This window comes from Pieris brassicae, chromosome 8 (assembly GCF_905147105.1).
Source record: "Pieris brassicae chromosome 8, ilPieBrab1.1, whole genome shotgun sequence".
NCBI lineage: Eukaryota > Metazoa > Arthropoda > Insecta > Lepidoptera > Pieridae > Pieris > Pieris brassicae.
The window spans coordinates 3,643,424-3,667,293 of record NC_059672.1 but is presented as its reverse complement, the minus strand read 5'-3'; the positions used below and the strand labels follow the sequence as shown (position 1 = coordinate 3,667,293).

Here is a 23,870-nt window from a genome sequence, read left to right as displayed (position 1 = left end):
CACATCTGTGCGATCACCGAGCCGCTGGAGGTACACCCTGAAACGACAATATATAGACCGCGCAGATTATTTATAAATATTTATGATACATTTCTATTTGTCTAAATATAAGAACATTAAAGAGACAAGTAAGTCAATTAAATGAATTTGTTTCGTTTTGTTTTATACAAAAAATGTTTAAATAATATCTGAACACCATAGACATTCGTCGACTTCTATGAAATCTATGTATTCCATAGGTTATATCTATCATTGTGCATAGATTATAGTTTCGACATTGCTTATTGATTTATAACATTTATTAAGTAACTAGACAAAAACGTTATAACGTTTTTCGATCGAAAATTTACAATATACGAATTAGATTAAATATTTACCAAAATGATACTAAAATACAATTGTAAGAATATTTTCCATGATTACCTTATATTATTTTACCTGCTTTCTCCCGGACTGTTGCATAAAGAGGTTCGCCGAATTGTAGTGGAATTCACAAATAATCCGTTTCCAAAAAATGGCAACAGATGTTTCGTATTAATACTCTAGAACAATGGCTTATCAGTTGAAACAGGTAACCGCCTGGACTATGAATTGCTCTCGCGACGTATATTCTCAACCCAGCTGCAGTTTATGACTGAACATTTAAAAACGTTATTATTTATTGCAGTTTAGAACCTAATCTCCATTTTACTATCCGAAATAAAACAATGGTCAATCGGTCACTATTTTGGCATACTGCGCGCAGATGTTTACGTGGGAAAGTAATAAGACAAAGTCGAGGAATAAATGTTTTACGATGTAATATTAAATGTTGCTTTGCGTTACTTCAAAACGCTCTGCCGAAACACACCAATGTTTAAATACCACTAGGTAAAATATTAAGTTTAGCCTTATGTGGCCAAGGATTGGACATATTTTTCTTCTTAGCAAAGGAAAGATTTAAGCGGTTTTGAAAAAGTACTAAAATTTATCTAAGAATATGCCATGCCGTATATGCCTGAAACTACTTATGATATTATAATAGTAATTAGCATCTATATCTTTTTATAGTGACAATATCCTGTATACTAGATGTATATAAAATATATACTCAAGAAATTAAAATATGTTTAATAAGTAGTAATAGATCACTGCTGAAATCATCGAAAAGTGATAAGATAGATCATAAGTATTTACAACATAATTTAACATAAGTGTAACTATGTATCTTGTTTAGTATTTTCGGGTCATCACTGAAGGCAGTACTCGGTCCTTTAGAAGGCTTACGGGACACAGGTCCAACACGAAGAGTCCGTTTTGTGACTCACAATTTTTAATAGCATGACTGTACTATGGCATTATCCCATTATAGTATTAGTAAAATATAAAATTGGCAGGCGGTAGCTGCGGAGGATAGGCTCTCGAAAAATTATTATTATTGAACTTAGTCCCTACGGCAGAGATTCATTAAAATATAGGTTTATTTTACCGCAATACGTATAGTTGGATGAGATTAATGTACTTGAACGAATGTCTTCGCTAATTCTTGATTTCAGATATAATGAGCAAATGTTTTATTGATCATAGACTTTCTATATATTTTCCTTCGTATAAATAAGCATTTGTTCATTCTTTACCTTGAAAGTTAAACGAGTAAGCGTTACCATCATTGTCTAAACGGTGTTCTGGAAGATGCTTGCAAAAAACTGGTCTTGTAAAAATTACGAGTATGCAAACACTTTCAATGCGATAAAATAATATTGTTATCTAAATCAGGTGTCACTTTCAACCGCGAACCCGAACAAATAGAAAATAAACTAAGCCGTAAAACTCTTAACAAAATAAACGAACGCGTTAATCTCACAGTTAAAACATCTGTGTTCTTAAAACAGGGGGATGACAGGATCTTTACCCTACTTTAGAAGGGATTATCGTAATCAATAAGTACCTAGGTAATATAAATTTCACTAAAATTGATAATAACTTAATCACGTATCTACCGTTTGGTCTCGATATAGTCTTTTATGGGCAATAAATAATTGCTAAACAATGGCGTGTGTTGTAATAGTGTCAGCAGACAATTGAGTTAATAATCCTGAAAACCTCCTATTTCTTTCCTATACACAAAAATACAATATTTATTAACACACTAATAATAATAAAAATGGATAAATAGAAAATTTGGTCCCTGAGGCAGTGTACCATTAATGCTTACAGATATATCACGAAAAGTATATCTCAGGTTACAAAGAGCATTTTTCATCAAATCCGTAACAATTCTTTATCATCCAGATAGATGGCAACCTCCTTCTTCGGGAAGTCTGTTGAAAATTGCAGTTTTCTGTTCTATACGTCTAAAAGCATTACAAGTGTAATAAATATGGGAAATTGTCCAAATGCAGGCATTTCTATTCTAGAACCAATGGCGCACCTTCTCACATCTCATAAATAAATCAATGGCGCTACAACCTTTTTAGGTCTACGACTCAGATTTCTGTATCTGTTTCATGATCATTTGTTAATTAAATAGGCAAGTAGGTGATCAGCCATCTGTGCCTGACGCACGCCGTCGACTTTTTGGGTCTAAGGGAAGCCGGTATCAACACGATGTTTTCCTTCACTATTCGAGCTAATATTAAATGCGCACATAGAAAGAAAATCCATTGATGCATAGCCGGGGATCGAACCTACGACAACAGGTATGAGAGTCGCACGCAGAAGCCACAAGGCCAACACTGCTCTTACATCCCATACACGTAAAATCTATGAAGTATTTTATTCTTACCGCAGATTGGTTAATATTATTTTATGATACTAGGTTGTTAATTCGAAGCCTAACGTAATAACACATGCAACGACACCTACTTAGTAGTTTCTTTTTTTAACGAGAAATGCTAGTAGCAGGTAGTAATTGAATACCATTTTAAGGACAAACGCGGCTTACGGTACAATCGGATTACAGGAAATCTAAGACTAGAGCAATAAAACAATATAATTCTTGTCATAGATTAAAAATTTCAAACTACATCCACAAGATTTATTGGCTTCTTATTTCCAGTAGTTTTAAATACATTTCTAACAACTATGTTATATGAAATAAGCTATTAAAAGTTAATTATGAAGCCGACTTCTTTCGTGTGGAACATATCCGTCATATATTTTAATTATCGTACTTGTCTGTTTTTAATATGACGATGAATTTTGAGGCATGTATGTAATACATCATGTTTCTTGGTTGTATATGTGGCTGCGTGATCGATATTGATTCATAGTTGGTTGTTCTATGAATACATTAATGTAGAATAAAATGTCATATTTGAGTAATGTCTTTGGTTAACATAGCTTTTACACATTGAAAGAAAACAATTTTAAGTTTATAATAATTGTATAGCTTAAATCCGGTTAAAAAATTGTTTTCTTTCAATGACATATTTTGTTCGCTTATACTGATACATTTATATTTGTAAACGGATTCCTTTAATTCCGCCTTGTTACATATTGGACATTCAAATAAAACTGCTTAAGTAACCGAACTAGATGTATCTCTTCGCTAAGAAACTGGTTTACTTAACACATATTTTATTATAGTGAGGACTCTACTGAGCACATAGTTTAAATTAATCAATTCCAGTAATCTAAAACCTTTTTTTTTATATGCAGAAAGAATCGCGTCGAAAGTTGCAAGGACATGTCCGACCCACCCATGAATTTTTGCTATTTAGAGACTGGGTTAGCAATATCCACTAAAACCACCTCACGTTGTGACTACAGCCGCGTTACAGAGGCTTCAGGGTCGCTCTCGCATTCGACCAGGACCTCAACGGCATGTTACGCTCGAAAACATCCGGTGCAGTACACACTACATAGGAAATAGGTGATGTTCATATCTTCTCCTATTTACTCCGCGTTTTCTAACCCTAAGTTTGTTCTATTCGTCCGCTGTCTCCTTCTGTAGCATTACTTGTTGACATAAGGATAGCACTGAACTCCATACCTCGTCACTGCCGACCATTTTTCGGACAACACAAGGCAGAGCAACCCATCACAGAACAAATATTATAACGTATAGTATTGTCTTTTGTATAGCTTTTACACATTAAGAAAACACTTTTGCACGCGAAATGTCGGAAAAATTTAAAATTATATAATAATAATACATAGCTTTTTCTTAATTATGATGTAGCACAGACCACCGCGGAGATATTCTAAGACCTAGATTAGACGTTTGGGTATCTATTTTCTACATAATATGTATACACCAAAATCAAATTTTGCGGTTTATTCGTGATAAATGTGGCAATTGTTAATATAGTATTTACCTACATACCTAACACAATATTCTATATGTACAATTATAACATTTTTCAAGCCCTAATTACAACTTCATTGACAAAAGTTTATCGGGGTGTTTAAGTTTTAAGATAACGGTATAAGTATTATGAATGGAAGTTATAGGCAAGTGTTCAACAGATGTTGCAATGAGTCAATGCAAATCTCCGAGAAAATGCGCTTAATTTTTTTAAATCATTTTGAAAGGACTTTGTGATCACAATCTCTTCGCATTACTATAAATTAGTTATTTGGACAAATGAGGCATGGGATAGATTAGGTTATTGTTCTCTCATTGATCATTTTTACACATTCGTGGTCTGGAAATCGCATTATGTACGCGACATATTGGTAAATATTTTTTGTCTTAAGCCGGTAGTCGTCTTGCGTGAGCTACATGTTATGACGCTGATAAAATAACAAACAAACCAGTAGCGCTACAACCTTATTAAGTCTGGACCTTTCAGTATATTACATGATCTTTAGACAATCTAATATGCAAGAAGGTGATCACCTTCCTGTGCTTGACACACGCCGTCGGCTTTTTGGGACCTAAGGCAAGCCGGTTTCCTCACGATGTTTTCCTTCACTGTTCGAGCGAATGTTACATGTGCATATAGACAGAATGTCCATTGGTGCACAGCCGTGTACCGAACCTACCATTTCCTAGCCTCTAGGACAACACTGCTCTGTTATTCGCTGATACAGAAACTTAAAGGCGTGAGAATATATAAAATCGGAATTACAAGTATATCAAAAATTATATAGTGTACCTACCAAAAACTGTATTAATTGCGTAGATTCTAAAGAAACATCAAGCCCTACTTCAGCACACATTTTTTTTATTTATCTGTAGCAATAACCCGCTTTCAAACACTTACAAATACTTGTGTTACAAGATTAAAATCTTTGGTTATTCATACAGAATTTTTATAGGTAATCGAGAAATACGGCATTGTTTAATTTTAAAAATACAGTATTGAATAATGATGCTATTAACATATCGTCACTCGTCGATCCTGCGGTTGGTAATTATTCCCGAAATATACCAAACCCCTTTTGGGTGTTTTATATTTGGATGTTTATATTTCATGTTTGAAAGTTTGATAAATCTTCAACCGAAGTTCAAGGTGGGTGATGTGATGAAAATATTTTAGGATATTATTTAATAGATACAATGTAATTGAGTTCTACATTTAATTAAATCTTCCTTAGTGCATATGCCAATTTATTCATCCCCGCGATCTTCGTTTCGCCTTCATATGATTTATGCAATGATAGCATATGGAACATTTTGCAATGTTCGCTATTCCCAACATTGCAAAATGTTCCATAGAAACTGTTCGCTATTCCAAATAAAATACGAAAAAAAACATATTTATTCTTATACATATCTCCATAAAAACCTTCCCTCAGAGTTCAAGGAATAAATAAAATAAAAATTACTCGCATTGAACCAGCCGTCTTTGAGTTTTGAGCTTGGGAACATATTTTGCGATTTGTATTTAAGTATATAGGTTAATATAACTTGATAATTTCCTATGTTGAGAGTGTTTATAGATAATTAGTTATAAGACAATTTTTGTTGTTACACATGTTTTAAATGTTGAAAATTTATTCGTTTGTATTATATAATCTTCAAAATCTACGCTTTCAAGAAGGAAATGATGTTTTACGCAAGACAGGTGTAGAACTGAAATATAGCTTTAAAAAACATATTGATATATTACTATGATATCAAATATTAAAGGTCGTGTGTGAGTAATTATTTTTATCGTAATCAATTGCTGAAATTAGTTTCACCTACTACGCTTTACCTATATTTGGTGTACTATATTAATTGACTATCAGACTCTAGTAGTTAAACTCGCATGGCCATTATAAAATGTCAGTCATGTAATAACACTATCCAGACCACGTCAAGGCGATCTGTTAAGAGTTAGACGATAAACATATTAAATATTTATATTATTGTAAAGCTTGGGTCCGTGGGATCCCTGATTACGTCAGTATTATTTTTAGTGTAATCGGCGACCGGCCGACGAGACACATAAAAACTTAGAAGCAAGGGTGGCGCCGGAACTCTGTCACCTAGGCTAAAAGTTAAAAAATAATATTTAAGTGTTATTTCAAGCCCTATTAACTTTGCAAAACAAGCCTAGCCGTTTTATTCAGACAACTCATTTCGCAATGTCTTATGCAAGTTAAAAACTGAAATATAATGCCGGACTGTAAATCAAAGACAGGATGCTTTATTGATGAAATCAATATGGCGTCCGAGCAAATATACGAAGTACATAATATAGGTAAATGCGACCCTAAAGACGGACAGGACAAGATGAGCATTGATGGGCCGTATCGCCATCTCGCTCTAACGCATTCAACCCTGCAAGAGTGGGAGGTACGCCGAGCGGGAGGCGCTTGCGCCGAAACCGGTCCGTTTTTTTGTCTTGTCAATGAAAAGATCGGGCAGGGGCAGGGCGTCTCAAGACAGTCAGTCAGTTCTAGACGCGCAATAACCGCACATGTTGCACGACGCTACCCACCTTGCGCCCGCGTTTCAAACTATGAGTTACGACTGTGAAAGAGTGCCTATCAAACGCGAAAACGAATGTCCTGAAGAGGACGAATACTACGGTTACACGCCGGTCCGAGTCAAACGTGATACGGAAATGCAGGGTTTCGTGTCATCGTCACCAACACACCTCATGGACCTCAGCAACGGCTCTGAACGACCGCTTCAACAGCCTTGGCCTGCAAATGTTATATTCGATAACGAAGAAAGGGATTACCAACAACAGTTCGCATACGATCCCATGTACGGACAGCGTCAGTACCGAAACTTCTATTTTGAAGACTCAAATTCCCAAGACAGACTAGGCCCTTACTACGAAGCAGAGGCACCTTCCGCGGAGTCAACGTACCGCGCGTCCACTGAAGAACACAGCGAGGAGAGCGACGAGCATAGACGAACAAAGAAAAGATCATCAAAATCGTCTCGCAAGAAAACGCATTCCTTCGAAGAGATGCAGATCCAACGAGTGATGGCGAATGTGAGGGAGCGGCAAAGAACCCAGAGCTTGAACGAGGCGTTCGCAAGTTTACGACAAATCATTCCATCTCTGCCCAGCGATAAACTATCCAAAATACAGACCCTGCAACTGGCTACCCAATATATAGAATTTTTGTATCAAATCCTGTCTAACAGTGAATCTACAAGTAGCGATAGCAGTGATGCAGGGAGCGAACACGGGAAATACTTAGCACAAGATAAACTAAGCTACGCGTTTTCTGTATGGAGGATGGAAGGCGAGTGGACAAATGGTCAAACGTGATAGTGAACAATACTTCTGTATTGTGTAAAAAGACGTTATACGGTAAATAGTTTGTAAGGTAAATTGTGATAGTCACGAACCAAATCTAGCTTTTAGTATTAAGCTTTACGCCTGCATACCAAAAATGTAATATTCCAGTTTTGTACATTTTATCATAAGTAATAAAAAATACTTTCATAATTTTTATCTTTTATTTATATTTGATTATTATTTACAAAAAGTTTATACAAACATTTACGTAAAATACATTTGTTGCATACTTATTACAAATTTCATTCTATACAGAATTCAAAATGTTTAGATATATACATACATAACCAATTGAATATTTGGGCACAAAACAGCACAAAATAATACGTTACCTTCAACAATAATTGAAACATTTGGCAAATTACAATATGTCCAAATATATTTCATACGGATAAATGACGGTATTTACGCTCATGAAATCAGAAAGTGTTTTAAGATAGATTTTTTTAGAACTTTCGAGATGTTGAACACTGAAACTTCTTTTTATATATATACTCTTATTAAAAACATTGTTGACATGTTGATTGTGATACCAATCAAAATTATTCCGATATATCTATATATAAAACAACTCCAAATTTCCAGACTTTAACACAATATTTCAAACAATTGATTTTCTATACAATTCAAAATTTTAAAGATAAAACTAATATAAAATATAAGTAACTCGAGTCAGTCACTATGCAGTCAAACATTAGATGTTTTCTAACAGACGTTTGCAATAGCGTCAAATTATACTCCGACATATATATATTTAAATGAAAATCCCGAACTTATTAAATATCCAGCGCCATTATCAGCAAATTCCAATAGATATTATTGAATAGTTGGAATTCGATTTAGTACTTTTAATATCATCTGTAGCAATTTATAAACGCCTGGTAACAAAATTGAAATCGCCGTAATAATAGACAAAATGCTCAGAATATATTAGAAATAAATTATTCGTTTACAGATTTCATAACTGTCAATAATTACACAAATTATCCCTTGAGTAACAAGTTAATAGTGTTCATATATACCAATTCAATGTTACTCAGGTATGTCAAATTTATGGATCACACACAGAAGTCGTAGCTGTAAGTCACGACTCATCCATGGATTAATAGAAAGGAACTCTTTTGAATAAAACTAATTTTTTATAAAAAAAAAATATTTGTTAATCATAATTTGCATCTTTCAATGAGAGTAACTGCTTACTTGTGAACTTTTAGATCATCAAGTTACTACGATGAATAACACTTGATCTTTTTTTTTAAATGGAATCTCGCTGTTGGCCTTAAGGGCCTTTACAGTTACAGTTGGCCTTAAGGGGCTGTTTTGCCGAGCTCAGCCTGAATTAGTAAAGGTCCTGAGGTACGTCGAAAAGGTCCTCACATTCCTCGGTGAAGGCGGTTTTTCCATAATCTGATTAAATTGGATTACAATTGATGTTATTTTGAAAAGTTTATATCTCTCCTCAATTTAAATACGCGTTGCAAAACTTTATATATACCTGTCTCTTTTCATCACAGCGTATACACATTTGGCAGAAAGAGACAAGACTTTCGTTTAGAGTTTATATTGATTTTATGAATTTAGGAATAAGAATTTTAATATACAACAACATTTAACTTATATTTGGGATATTTTGGTAATAAAATCAGAATTATCAACTGAAAAAGATAACATTTTTAATTCCAAAATTACAATTTGTAGACCGAAGATAACAAGAAAAACTAATGAATGGTTTAGCTATAAATTCAGTTAAGACTTTGTTTATGAGAATTCACTTACAAAATATTTAACTTATAACAAGTTCAGTCGAATTTAATTCGCTTATCTGAAACAAAAGCTAATATTAATTATGTAGCTAATATTAATAAGCTAATATTAAAAAAAATGTGTGCGTGTACTAGTGTACACACGTAAGAAGTGAAACTTCTTTATGACCTAATTTTTGAAAAATTATCTACTATTTTGCAACTTTACAGAAATTGGTTAAATAAAGTTTAACAAAAGGCTTTTATTATCATAGACATGAACACAAATAATACAATTATTTCATTTTACCTTATTACTACTAAGATTATTACAAAATTTCATTAATTGTAATAGAATTATTATTATCATTGTTATCGTTATTATATATTTTTGTTATTAATGGCTTCGAATCAACCGTGGTAGGGACAAGAAAAAGATGGCGCATAACGGAAAAATGTGACGCGTAACCGAAAAATGTGACGGTAATTTTTTTTCCAACGCCGATCAAGAAGTTTCACTTCAAAAGCTCGAAGATTTAATATTTTTTTCTATGAACGAACAATTTAAGTATATTCAAGATATACTAACTTCAGTGTCTTGTGATTCAATTCCTTCAGTTTCGTCTATATTTCCATCCCAAATCAGTTTAGTCTCTTTCTGTTCAACCTAAAAACATATAATGTTTAGTTTCATAGATTTCAGATCTGTATGTTTTTGTAATATTCAAGAGTTCAAATGATCAGACTTTTGTGGCTTACATACGACTTTGTGGTTAGTCATTCATGGCACTTAATGTCTATGGTCCAACACTATTTAGGGAGCGTTCAAGTATTACGTAACGCATTTTTTCCTTTTTTAAAACGTTACGATGCGGGGCGGGGATTGAACGCGTTATTGTTAATATTATTTTTCCACTTTCCAGTACTTTACACCACATAATGGTAAGTTTTAGGTTTAAAAAGTCACTGGAGTTGGTCACGAAACGTTTTACTATTGGAAACAGAAACGTTATGGCTCGTTTCATGGGGGGGGGGGGGGGTGTCAAGAATCTCCAAAAATTAAGACGTAAAACATACAAATTTAACCAAAATGTGTTTTTTAAGTGACAGCGCAGACTATTCCTTTGCTAATCTGAGTGTCTCATTCCATGACCATAATTGACAGCTGACAATTGTTATATGACAGTTAATAACAGTTGAGATTTGAATTGATTGTTTGTTCTGATGAAAATTCGTCTTTTTTGGTTAACGTAAATTTTTGTAATACTTCGTAGTGAAATCTTATGAAAACACATTGATACTATTTTAAAATATATACCCAACGCAAATGTTATCTAAATTTATTCATCTACTTTCTTTTGATATGTGTGCGTCTCGGGACGCCCGACAGAAGTTGATATTTAATTCTGTAAAGTTCCATGGATAATCTTCGGTTTTATTCATCATTTTTCTATAATAACTTTCAAAAACGGTGGTAGTTAGTTTGAGGTTTGAGTAGATACTTTGAGGTTATAATATACTCACTGTCAACAATCTAATTCACACAGAGAGAGGGGAAAGCGTCTGTCCACATATGGCTGCGGGTTAGAGTGAGAGGTCTACCGATGCCTTATGCGTGAGAGAAATAGAAGATAGTCGACTGGCGCCGTAACGCGTTACGTAACGAAGCAGTTTACCCTCCATTAAAAAGTCACCACTTCGAAATATTGATAAGTGTTTTCTACGAAAACAAAATGGTATCTATTACACTAAAAAGCGTTTTTTTTATACATTGACTCTAAGGCTTTTTGTATTCTCAATATTCAGTGTTTTTCGTTTTACATCGTTGGCTGGAAATTATTAGCAGAACAAAATACTCACCATATTATCAACACTGGCCTCTATGTGGGAATGTGCCTGTTTAACATGGTCCTTAAGGGCGAAGGCCCGAGCGTAACTAGCACCACACTCCGTACATTTGAATTTTAGGCTGTTCAATCGCGAGTGTACTTCCATGTGTAACCGTACCGCGTATAAGGACGCGAATGGCCTAAAAACAATTTTTTTTTAAATATAGAAGAGCAAAATAAAAAAATAATCAATGACGCTATATCCTTTTTAGGTCCAGACCTAAGGCCCAGGCCTCAGATTCTGTATCTGTTTCATGATCATTTGTTAATCGAATAGGCAAGTAGGTGATCAGCCTTCTGTGCCTGACGCACGCCGTCGACTTTTTGGGACTAATGCAAGCCGGTTTCCTCACGATATTTTCCTTCACCTTCGAGCTAATGTTATGCGCACATAGAAAGAAAATCCATTAGTGCACAGCCGGGGATCGAACCTACGACCTGAACTACGAAATGAACTGTTTTTTCTCGTTTTTTTACAATATATATTTAAAAATATATACCAGCCCTCCGCCCCTATATTGAATATAATGTAAATTACAGTTTTATTAGCTTTACATTTACGATTTTTTAAATCGCTTCGAGGCAGAGAAACATTTCATCACCAACATCACAAAACATTCCATTTAGCTCAAAACTTAGTAAGTAATAAAAAAAGTTTAACTTATGTAAGCAGTAATGAGTAGTAAGAAAAGTAATCATATCGTAGCGACATCTCATCATCATCATCTCAATCATGACGTCATACACTGAAACGCGCACACAAGTTACTCTGGCCGCTATGTATATATCCTTCTGGACCTTCAGGTCAATCAGTGGTTAGACAGTTACTCCACAAATACATGGTACAATTTAGTGTGTGGACTATATGTGTGTGTGTGTGTGTGTAAAACTGAATAAGTGAAGAATTTCCGTTCTTTCTTGATTAAATTAAATAAATTTAAAATTATTCCCAATTACCTGTAATTAATTTGCTTCTACAATGTTTTTAAGACATTTTACGTTATTTTACGGTAAATTGCATACATATATATTTTCCATAAACATTAGTTAAAGATTAATTTCTTTAAAAAACTTATAGCTTAAGAATCGAGCACAGGGATCCCGTACTATTTAGTTTATGAAAAACGAAGTTAAGAGTCTATCTATATACAATAGAACCCGTTTAAGACGATCACGCTTAATACGATTTCTCGCATAATACGCCACTTTACGCCAGTCTCTGCGACTTGAGACATATTTTCATACATTTATTAACGCTTAATACGATTCGTCATCCCGTTTAATACGCCCAAGCCCGAGCCGAGAGGTCTAACCGAGCGCTCTAACTCGAGCCCCCAGAAAGGCACCCCGCCCTAACGTGAAGAACCCCAGATTCTGATGGTTTTCTTGGATATTCTTCCATATCAACGTACGAAACTCAATCAATTGAAGATCTTATTGAGGAAGTGAATAAAACACAAAAGCCGGTTTTGTCAAATGTCCAGGCTGTTGCTGTTGATTTAATACGCTATGTAGCTTCTTTGGATCAAAGCGAAGATGTACTGCAAAAGTTGAATTATGTTCAAAATCTTTTAATTGCTAATGCATCAAAATCTTACTGTCAAACCAAAATAAGTGATTATTTTAAATAATGTAATTATAATTACAAAACGTATTTAATGTTATACATAAATGTATAATTTGATACCTATATATACCAAAATTAGACCATAATAGTATGTAGTACGTTTTATTCTCCCTATCCCGCATAATACGCTTTCTCGCTTAAGACGCGTTTTTGGTAGGGTTACTGAGAAATCGTCTTAAGCGGGTTTTACTGTACATTTATTGCCAGTTCTTCTCTTCCGTTCTACGCCCTACGAGAACTGGCAGTAAGTGTTAAATTAGAAGGAATTAATGAATATTTCTTTTTTGACGTTCATAAGTGTACATTGTGTTACCTATATGAATCAATGATTTTTGACTTTGACTTTATTCATTACAAAAAAAAAACAACTATATACATACCTATTACAAATTTGGCACTGAAAAGGTTTTGTGTGAGAATTTTTGTGTCCGGCAAGTTGTACTGAGGTCTTGAACGACTTTGGACAGAACGGGCATTTATACGCTCGTACGTCCGAATGCGATAGTATGTGGTGGTGGTATACGCTATGCGCTTTGAATCTGTAAAAAATATACAAATATACTCTATGGTTTTAAATCAGTAAATTAAATGTAAGCTCGTTACCAGACCATAGACATTTTAAACTACTCAGTGACTTAAATTAAAAACTTAATATAATAATAGACAACTCTATATTCTATGGTTTGTTTGTTTGTAGAAAACAAACAGTTTATAATTCATAATATACAAGAATCAACAGAAATAATCCCAGTCGTTTTCACAATAACTTACTTTTTATTGGTTTCTATAGCAGTTGCTTAAACACTTAAATAACATTCGGCCTTTGTCTTTGGATTTTATGTATTTTATAAACATTTGCGACCTCTTCAACAATATATTTTTCAATCAATTTACAAATACCAATGAGGTATTAACATTAATAGTGAAAACCAGTTGAATTTTCAGAGACAAACAGACTTCATCACATGTAAGGTTTATACTCTATGGCCACACGTCGTGTATCTGTGGCTGTACCACAATTGACAGGCATTAAAGGATACTTCAGCAACTTCACAAGCAATGAAAGAGTCTTGCATCAAAATATAGTCCCAGCAAATCAAAGAACGTACAAGATATAGTCTATAATGAAGTCTCTTTCGTATTTAGAGATATAAGTAATATAGTATTGTCTTTTATTAACATAACTTTTACATATATAAAGAAAACACTTTTTAACGGATTGAAGATATGTATTATTATAAAATTATAATTATTTACATAAATTTAATTTTTTCCGACATGTCGCGTGCTTTACAGCGTGCGTGGTCACGGTGACTGAAGACAAAAGGTGTTGAATGTCTGCTGCTGTGATACTTTTTGAAATTCAACACGTTTTGTCTTACTAACAGTAATACATAGCTTCAATCCGTTAAAAAAGTGTTTTCTTTAGATGTAAGTAATATTAAAAAGAAGTATTAAAAGCTAATTTAAAATATTTGAATGCAAAAGCTCTTCTGTCAAAGGGTAATAATTAATAACAATGCTACTTAAGCGATTGCAAATTAATAAATATTTGGTCTAAACCGAATTGCATTGTTACAATGAAAACATACCTTTTAGGACAATGAGGACACTCGTATGGGCGTGCGCCCGTGTGCGTTCGCATATGCAACGTAAGACAATACGAAACACGAAAAGATTTTCCACAAATTTCACAAATATGAGGTTTTTCACCTGTAATTTTAATTAATTTATAGAGCGTATGTAATACGTACTAGAGAGAAAGTACCCAAAACCTACGAGCATGCATAGGAATGTCAGGAATATATCATATATCAGGGTTAATGTCGTAGCGAATGAAGATCCGAGTTGATCTGTCTATCCCTTCGGGAAAAAGGCGTAAATATATAGATAGACATATTATTAAGCGTTCTCCGCATTCCTCGACTAATGAAGTATACACATTTAATTTAATGGGATCCAGTTATTTCTGATATTTGTATTCCCAACAAATAAACACATCAGCTTTGGGATCATCGTTTCTCAACCATTTTTATGCCGCGACCCACGAAAAAGCAATGTATATAGCGCGCTCTAATCTTTTAATCTATACGTAGGTTGTACGTATTATTCAAAAGACTGCGACCTACTTTTAAAACGACCCCGCAAGGCGACTCCCCGCTTGAGAAACAATATTTTAGATTAATGGATTTCACGAAAATTTTAGCAAAATATGTAATTGGATTTACTTGCGGCACGTTAGAAAAAGTATCGAGAAATTGCCATTAAAATTGAATATAGATTTGAAGAAAAAATATTTTGGGCCTAAAACACACTGACGACTTTTGGGAAATGCGCACAAACACAGAAAATACATTGGTACAAAGCCGGGTCGAACGCTAAAGCCACTAGGCCAAGACCAGGAAATACCATAACATGTATACTGACCAGTATGAATCCTCTCGTGTTTCACCTTCTCGTGCGGTTTCGCAAACTTCCTCACACAATAAAGGCACTGGTATCGAAGTTCATCGTTCTCTTGCTTTTTTGTATTTATCTGAAAGAATTAAATAAAATGTAATGCTTACAAAAATGGAAGTAATCTTTACTAACAGTTCCCAAAACAGCGGAGAACTTGCAAGAGACACTCCGGCATCTTTTGTAATCGCTCTTGGTTTACAAGGAGTAGACATCTCCCAAGAGTACTCGAAGGAGTTATTCGGATTAACTGCGGCTGAATTTCATCGGACGTCGAGGCAGAATACCGTATACGAAACCCTCGATGTCCGTCGTCGTACATTTTCGTTTTTAAGGCATTTTTCCAACTGCCTACTAAAGTATTTTCGAACCAATTCGAGTTAAGGTCCTTCAAGAAGAGAGCGTACCAACTCCTAAAGATTGACAAGGTGAGTGAGCCTTTTTGTTTCATAACACTTTTTGAACAGATTATCCAGGTTACTCTTAATAACGCTATAAGCCTTACATTTTGATGTCGATTTTCCATCAAAAACTTCTCTATGCGGGACTAAACATTTCATAAACATACATAAAAATCCGGGTTGAATCTTAGAAAACTGTTGGTAATGGAAATCCCTGCAGAGCTTTCAATGATCACGATGTACCCACCACCCGTGGAAGACCCCCCCCCCCCCCTACCCTGCATCTCTATCGAGAATGGATGTTTTTTTGAACTAACCTTATACATATTATGTACATTCGTGTGCATCTCGAGCAGCTCCCGCGTTGAGAATTTCTTATTACAAATATCACAGGTCAAATCATCAGACAATTTATGCGAGTTTTGATGAATTAATCGATAGTGAACAGGTATCTCCTTCTTGCAAATGGGACACACAAACGTCTCTGTATTAGGGCCTGTTGATCCCACCGGTAACTGAATAGGACGAGGTCTGGAATTGATAAGTTTCTTTCACAATATGCACTTCCAATAGTTCCACCACTTCCGAACCAATTCAACTTAGGTTCAAGAATAGAGCGTAACAATTCTTAAAAGGCCGGCAACGCACTCGCGAGCCCTCTGGCATTGAGTGTCCATGGGCGGCGGTATCACTTAACATCAGGTGAGCCTCCTGCCAGTTTGCCCCGATTTATAAATAAAAAAAATCTCTGACCCGAAGACTCTAGATAGACGTCAATTTACATATATTCTTAGCGGCGGAAATAATTGATGCTTTGCTTGATGTTAAGTGGTATACCTATGAAAATTCTCAATGCCAGAGGGCGCGAGTGCGTTGCCGGCGTTTCATGATATGAGGTCATCACGGTGATCAAATGGCATAGAGGCTTTACCTATCAACCCTCAAGGAAGATTGTGATATCTTAAGATCTTTGGCGTGTCTCGGGTGGACCAAAGAGTAAATTTGATGTGACTTCTAGATATAGCCTTCGTAAACATAAGCCGTTTCGGAAGCGGGTTTTGAATAATAACGATATTTAGTTAATATTTGAGATCCTAATTGTTCCCCTCACAATTTCAAATAAATTTTCCTTGAGTTTTAATTTAATTTTTCTTATCTGTTGTTGTTTTTTATCTGATGCTTGTCACATTGAAAATTGTAATTATTTTCCCTTTTGTACCAATGTATAGGAACTTATGGTATACGTAAATATAGACCATATTCATAGTTACTATATGGATAAAAAGTTTTATATCAGGTTGAATAATTTATCGATGAGGTTAAGTCATCCAGCGATATGGGATGCGAGGTTAAAGTAAAGAAATATAATTGAATTGAAAAAGGCATGGGAAGAAATATGCAATACATTTTATTTATTGAGAATTTCACAAACAAAACCGCAAGTGAAACAAAAAATGTGAGTGTGTACTAGTGTACACACGTAAGAAGTGAAACTTCTTTATGACGTTATTTTTCGAAAAATTATCTACCGAATGCAACTTTACCGAAGTTGGTTAAATAATATTTAACAAAAGCCTTTTATTATCATAGACATGAATACAAATAATACAATTATTTCATTTTACCTTATTACTACTAAGATTATTACAGGATTTCATTTATTGTACTAGAATTAATACTATCATTGTAATCGTTATTTAATTTCTGTTATTAATGGCTTCGAATCTCTTCGAATCAACCGTGGTAGGGACAAGAAAAAGATGGCGCGTAACGGAAAAATGTGACGCGTAACCGAAAAATGTGACGGCAATTTATTTTCCAACGCCGACAAAGAAGTTTCACTTCATAGAACTAAGAACAGTGTTTCATCAGAGTCCAAAGTGAAAATTTGAACTACTACGATTTTCAAGCTAATGACAGCGGTGCAACTGCAGCGTTGCAGGCGCCCTTATAGTCAAACAATGCTAGCGATATTTAAAAGTAATCATTTTTTATATAGATAAAAGTTTTTATTTAAAAAATTGTCAACCTTATCGGATGTTATAGAGCATAAACAATGAATGGGCAAGATAAACAAAGAATTTTTTTTTAAGATAACTGACTTACTTAATGGGATAATGCATTCGCCTGTGCAGCTTGAGGGCCTTGGTCGTCGGAAACCAGGTGTTGCAGACCTCGCAGTGGCATTTAGTGCTCCGCGCGGTTGAGACACAGTCAGCCGCTGTCAAAGTTAACATATGTATTACGAAGGACTAAGTGCGTTTTTCAGTCGTAAAATATAAGATTCAGAAACTATACTTGACGGTAACTGAATTCAGTACGTCAAAAATATATACATAAGTAGGAAGTCATAGTCACTGAACATATACAGAAATCTAAGGCCCACATCTAAAAGGTTGTAAGCGCTATTGGTATATATGTCACAGTGAAGTACTTAAATCAAAGAGTTAATTGAATCTCTAGACAGTTAATTAAAGATTCAATCAAGTCGCTAGAATTTTGATTCGAAAACGTTTAACCATCTATCTGGCCGAAAGCCAGCGTGTTGATTAACAATGTAAAGCAAGACTCCGCCATGATTATTGTATTTGTTATTGTTATTTCGGTGTGATCGTGAAGAACTGAGAGCTTGGAAATTCCGTGTTTTGCTTTATTGTAAATGGTTAGGTTAGTCTTCGCCCTTGGCGATCTAAAGGCATCTGTCGGGTTTTAGTGGCTTGAGTTTATTAAGTCTGAGTCCCACATTATACCTGCTGGAGTAAAATACCGCAGGTATATGCGTAAAAGCATTTCCTGACGTTAAAAAAAAAGGTTAGTCTTGTTGCCTAGGAACGTTTAGGAAACTCGTTAAACGTTTCGTTCGCTCACTTGTGTAACGGAACTTTAGCGACTTGATTGAATATCGATCTTTAATTAACTGTCTAGACATTCAATTAACTCTCTGATTTAACTATTTTACTGCCACTTGCTATTATACTTAATGTATTTAAGACGACATTAGTTACAAATTGATACATAATAATAACATATAATGTTGTTTTAGTGTATATATTTCGGTATTCGTGTTAATTGTTTTCGACTGCCGTTTTCTGTTAAATATTAAAGTTAGACAAGATTGAGTTAAACTTACATGGTTTCTCCTTATGAACTTTCATATGCGCACACAGAGATTTGGGATTATCGTAGCCTATCGAGCAGACTGTACAGGTATATTTTGCTAAAAAAAATATTATTTTATTTTACAAAGTTTGTCTTAAAACTTCAAAATGGTTTTTATACAATTGTAATTTAAAATTAACCAAAACGTCACGACAACCTAATATATATGTCGCAGCCAACTAGATTAGCCCTTCAATTAACAGCCTAGCCGTTTAACTAACGGCCTGAATATTTAGCCATTTGACAAAACAGCTAGGAAACTCACTTGGATCGATGACGTTTCATAATTGCCTAGCATGTTGAGTGTTCATTTAGATTTTATTCCACTTTCTGCCACTCTCAAATACAAAACGAAACTCTTCAAACTGTCAATATGGCGTCGGCAATAATGATGTGAATTTTACTTAAGCAATATAATTTTAAAAGAAATATTTTTTAATATTTATATCGTTTTCTTTATTGATGCCAAATAATCACTGTATCGTACGAATAAGCATTAGCCAGCCCGTTTATTAAATGTTGTAACAAACGCTACGGCTAATAATAATATCTTTCAGGCCGTTAGTTAAACGGCTAGGCTGTTAATTGAACGCCTAATTAAACTAGTTGGCTGCGACATATATACACAATTAAATTTTGTTTTATAAAATGATTGATCTTATAAATAAGTTGTTAATATGGTCGATGTACGAGGTATTTTTCGTCACAGTTCCCATTCGTTCCACATATGGTTTGATGGTTATAATATTATAGTGTATATGTTACTGGCTTTAGTATATACGTTTATTATTTAAATAAGTTCGACATCCTGGTGTACGGAAAACTGTGTCCAGTTTGTGTCTGTCACACCAACTTACTTTTCCCTAAGATCATTTATACAAAAAATAAAATTTAAAAAAAATCACGAAATCAATACATACTTAAGTATAATATAAGTATATATATAATTTGACAGTAAAAACTATTTCCAAGGATTTTATATTATTTATGTACGTTGTAAGCCTTAGCTTAACTATTACATAAAAATGGATTTAAAAAGCTCATTAAATAATAATTTAATTTTCTAACAGAGAAGAATAAAAAATGGTAACACACATACACTTAATTAAAAAAGTGATTTTGTGAAACATTTTCGTATTAAAATGAAGTTTTATCAAAATATTTTGTAAATAATGATTTTTTAAACTTACGAGGTCCATTTGTGTCTGTACTGAGCGTACAAGGTAGTTGCTTGAATTCAGCCAGCGAAGAAACCACAAGATTGCAGTACATACAACTGTAAACTGTACTTTTCTTGTCATCCGTATGAAGTGTTTTTATAACTACCTTGTGGTAGGTGGGATCGCTATCTTTTTCTGGAAAGTGAGAATATTATTATATGAGAATAATATTTTCTATTAAATTCAATATTTGAAACTTTTATAAACAACCATAATAATGTTCTTATGATTTTAAATAAAATAGATAAAAAATTATTAAAACCGATTTATGATACTTAGTAAATCTAAATTAGTTCTTTGTTTGAATCAGTAAACATCGTTTTGAAACTCTGATTTTTCATTCCATAGAATTCTGACATTTCATAAGTGTTGCTACTAAAAATATACACCGAAAAAGTGACAAATTTCACCCATTAGAGGGCAATAAAACAAACTGCTACATATTTTTTATGTTTCGTCAAGAAAAAGGTACATCTAAATATTTACTTAGTCAAGCGACAAAACTAACAAATATTCCAATATGACGAATAATGTATTGAATTAACCACTTTATTTTATTCTTTAGCTGGCATCACTGCCTACTAATTCCAGGTTTAGTAAAACTTTTAAAAAAATGTTACATTTACTTGTGAGTTTTTTACGGTTTGTAATGAAATTGTATCACTTTCCGTAAAACCCACTTTAATGTGGAACCATTTATAAAAAATGTGCCCGGCCAAGAAGGTTTGTAATCTCCGACAAATCAAAAATGATATAGTTCTACGGAATTAAAAATCAGAGTATAATTTATTATATTTTTCCTAAAAAATGGAATGACATTACTAAACATTTGACAGATCAACTTAGTCATAGACAATAGAAATCACATAGTAAGCTTTAAGCTATCACTTTTGTTTCGCCGACCAGTGTAGTACAATCCAACTTATGTAAACATTAAAATTAAGTGACTCTAAATGTATTTTACCTTTAGAACTAAAATGATGGAAATGACGAAGACAGGGAATTGGCAAAAACCTCTCCACCCCTTAAAATATAAAACTTACCAATCAACATTCTCTGTTCTTTTAATTTATCATTTTCATTTATATTTGATTTATCAACCATTTCCAACCGGACAAAGCATTTCTTGTTTTTTGATTGTTTGGGTTTTACTTGCTTGGCAACTTTTTGATTTACTGGCACTGGAAGTTAAATTAAACGAATTTATAAATGTTTTCAACAACAAACGCATGCACAATTGTTTGTATGGTGAAGGTAATATGGAAACCAACATAGACGGTAAAATTAACAAGAATTAGTAAGAAAAAGTACACCTACTTGAACAGTTAAAAATATACCATCGATTATAATTTATTACATAATCTAAGAGTTGTGGCATATTTTATTTCTCTGAGTATCAACTACCAAAAGAAGAAATTGTTGATAAAAGTTTTTAATAAAATGAAGAGTCATTAATTAATTATTCTCATTGTTCAAGTTTTGTAATGCAACAAATGTTCAAATAAATAAAAATCATTATTAAATCAAGTAATCTCAAATATTTATATAATATACTAGTAAGCACAAGGACTTACGATTCTCTTGCGTCATATCCTGAACAATATCTTCCGATATGAAATGGCTGTTGTCTTCTGAATCTTCATTATAATTTTGATATTCCTGTATGGCATTAGAGTCAATTGGTTCCTGTATAAAATTATTATTATACTTAAATGATCTTAATAGTAAAGAATGATGTCACATTCAATATATCAATGAATCTATCTTAATAAAGTATTTTGTTTAAGTTTTGTTGTGTCAGCAGCAAAGATTTGGTACATAAAAATAATATAAACTCAACCCAGCTGGATTTCTTCAGAACCTCATACCTTCAACAACCCTCTTTAGATTTTAAATACCTTAAATAAACATTAACAACAATTAAGGTGTTACCTCAACAACTACATTTTGGTCTGTATGATACTGCTTTATATGATCAAGAACAGAAGAGAATGTCATTGAACAAGTGTTACAACTGTATATCTCTTCAGATTCCTCAACACTGTCTTGACTTTCTTCTTCCACTTTTGTTACCAGCTCAGCATCTTCCTCTATAGGTTGTTCAGCTTCTGAAATTAAATATTAAGCAATTTAATAGTACTTTATTTAAAACTAGTATTACATATTCTCTCAAAGTTAATGTTTTATGTCTTACATTTTAGTATTGAGCCAGATAATATACACACAATGGTTATAGGCTACCCATACCAACATAAAAACTTCTCTACAATGGAGGTCACATTTAAGTCTTAATTAAAATTATATACAAAACAACAACCACATACCTTCAATTTTGTATGATATAGTACCATCCTCATTTTGTGTTGACACAAAAGTATGTCCAGTATTAATTACTGAACCTTTATCATCTATTATTACATATTTCTCACCACACTCTTTTACAATCCTCAATTCCTGTATATGTTCTTTATTTAATATTTCTGTATACAATGTGCTGACTTCAGAAATATCTTCAATGTTAGTTTCTATTACTTCAGTATTATCAGAATTTTGAGTTTCTGTAATAAATAAACACATTTCCAAACCAAATTTTAAGTATTTTATTAACATATTGTTTTAAATTTTATTGTGATAACAAAATATCAAAACAGATATAAACCTAGAGCAATCATATTCTACATAAGTGGTAAGCCATTGCTTAAAGCACTGAGCTTTCATGGACATCTCAGAAAAAGAGTAATGTTAATCTTTGAGGCACATTATGCATTTATATTTGTCTGTGTATTTCCATAAGCAATAGGTACTCAACCTTTATATAAGTCAGTTAAAACCAATCTCAAAATATTATTTTATTCATGATTTCGTCAGTCGTTTTACCACAATTTTAGTCTTACCATTGCTTATTGACTCCGAGTTATAGTCTGATTGTTGTACAAACTGGTTCTGGTGGAGGTTAAAAACTATTGCGCCTATACAATTGTTGCTCTTGAGATGGTCAATAAGACAATCAATTGATGTTATATTGACTGAGCATATCGGACAAGGTATATTATTGGTAATTTGAGTTAGATGATCAATGAGCAATGCCTTGGTTTTGAATGCACTACTGCAACAGAGTGGACAGGAGATCATTTTGCCTAGCCTATTTACATAAAACTCTACTGGCCCTATAATTTGCAATGTTCTTTCTCAATAATAATTTAAAACATTGCTATGGTGTTTATGTCATTTATCATAACAACATTCCGATTAAACTGTTTTGAAGAACTTCAGACTAATTTACTAACTCAAAATTTTGCACACAATTCACAACAATCGGACTTAGGAGTTTACTTCACGCCATTGAAATAATCTTGAGATGATGTTTGAAAGTATGAGACATAGATCAAATAGAGTTAAAAGTACGAATTTGACTTAGACGTCACAACCACAGACTAGTGAGACACATAATAACAACATTATTTTCGGAATTTTAGTAAATTGTAAAAAAGATGGAAAAGAAAATCATTTTGGAGCTTTGGTGAGGCATCTATAAGTGTGCTAAGATATAAATACTAACCAAGTGGAAACTGACTACTAATAAAAATGAAAATAATATATGCTATGATCTTGGTTTGGCCTATTAATAAGTAATTCAACAACTTTAGACAACAGCAGCCAGATACTTTATGGATTGGAAATGTTCGCAAGGTTCTATGAGTA

The 23,870-nt window shown here is 33.5% G+C and overlaps 2 protein-coding genes across 4 annotated transcripts; one reads left to right on the top strand and one right to left on the bottom strand.

Annotated features, from left to right (window-relative positions):
- Positions 1 to 6,778: 6,778 nt before the first annotated feature.
- Positions 6,779 to 7,805, top strand: LOC123713113 (twist-related protein-like). The gene has a single exon (XM_045666621.1). The coding sequence runs from the start codon at positions 6,834 to 6,836 to the stop codon at positions 7,641 to 7,643; it is 810 nt and encodes a 269-aa protein (XP_045522577.1). The 5' UTR covers positions 6,779 to 6,833; the 3' UTR covers positions 7,644 to 7,805.
- Positions 7,806 to 8,414: 609 nt separating this feature from the next.
- On the bottom strand, positions 8,415 to 23,545 carry LOC123713439 (zinc finger protein 2 homolog). Of its 3 annotated transcripts, none has more exons than XM_045667104.1 (15): positions 23,063 to 23,544; positions 22,493 to 22,726; positions 22,101 to 22,276; positions 21,743 to 21,854; positions 21,212 to 21,349; positions 20,139 to 20,303; positions 18,920 to 19,006; positions 17,896 to 18,010; positions 16,107 to 16,320; positions 15,359 to 15,467; positions 14,524 to 14,644; positions 13,312 to 13,470; positions 11,276 to 11,444; positions 10,005 to 10,082; positions 8,415 to 9,495 (listed from the first exon to the last, which is right to left on the bottom strand). In XM_045667104.1, the coding sequence occupies exons 1-15, from the start codon at positions 23,298 to 23,300 to the stop codon at positions 9,457 to 9,459; spliced, it is 2,154 nt and encodes a 717-aa protein (XP_045523060.1). In that variant the 5' UTR covers positions 23,301 to 23,544; the 3' UTR covers positions 8,415 to 9,456. The 3 variants fall into 3 exon arrangements, 2 of the variants coding, with proteins under 2 accessions (XP_045523060.1, XP_045523061.1); XM_045667105.1 differs by lacking the exon at positions 23,063 to 23,544 and adding an exon at positions 22,828 to 22,978; XR_006754189.1 differs by lacking the exon at positions 8,415 to 9,495 and adding an exon at positions 10,940 to 11,135 and having other exon boundaries at positions 10,019 to 10,082; positions 23,063 to 23,545.
- Positions 23,546 to 23,870: the final 325 nt, after the last annotated feature.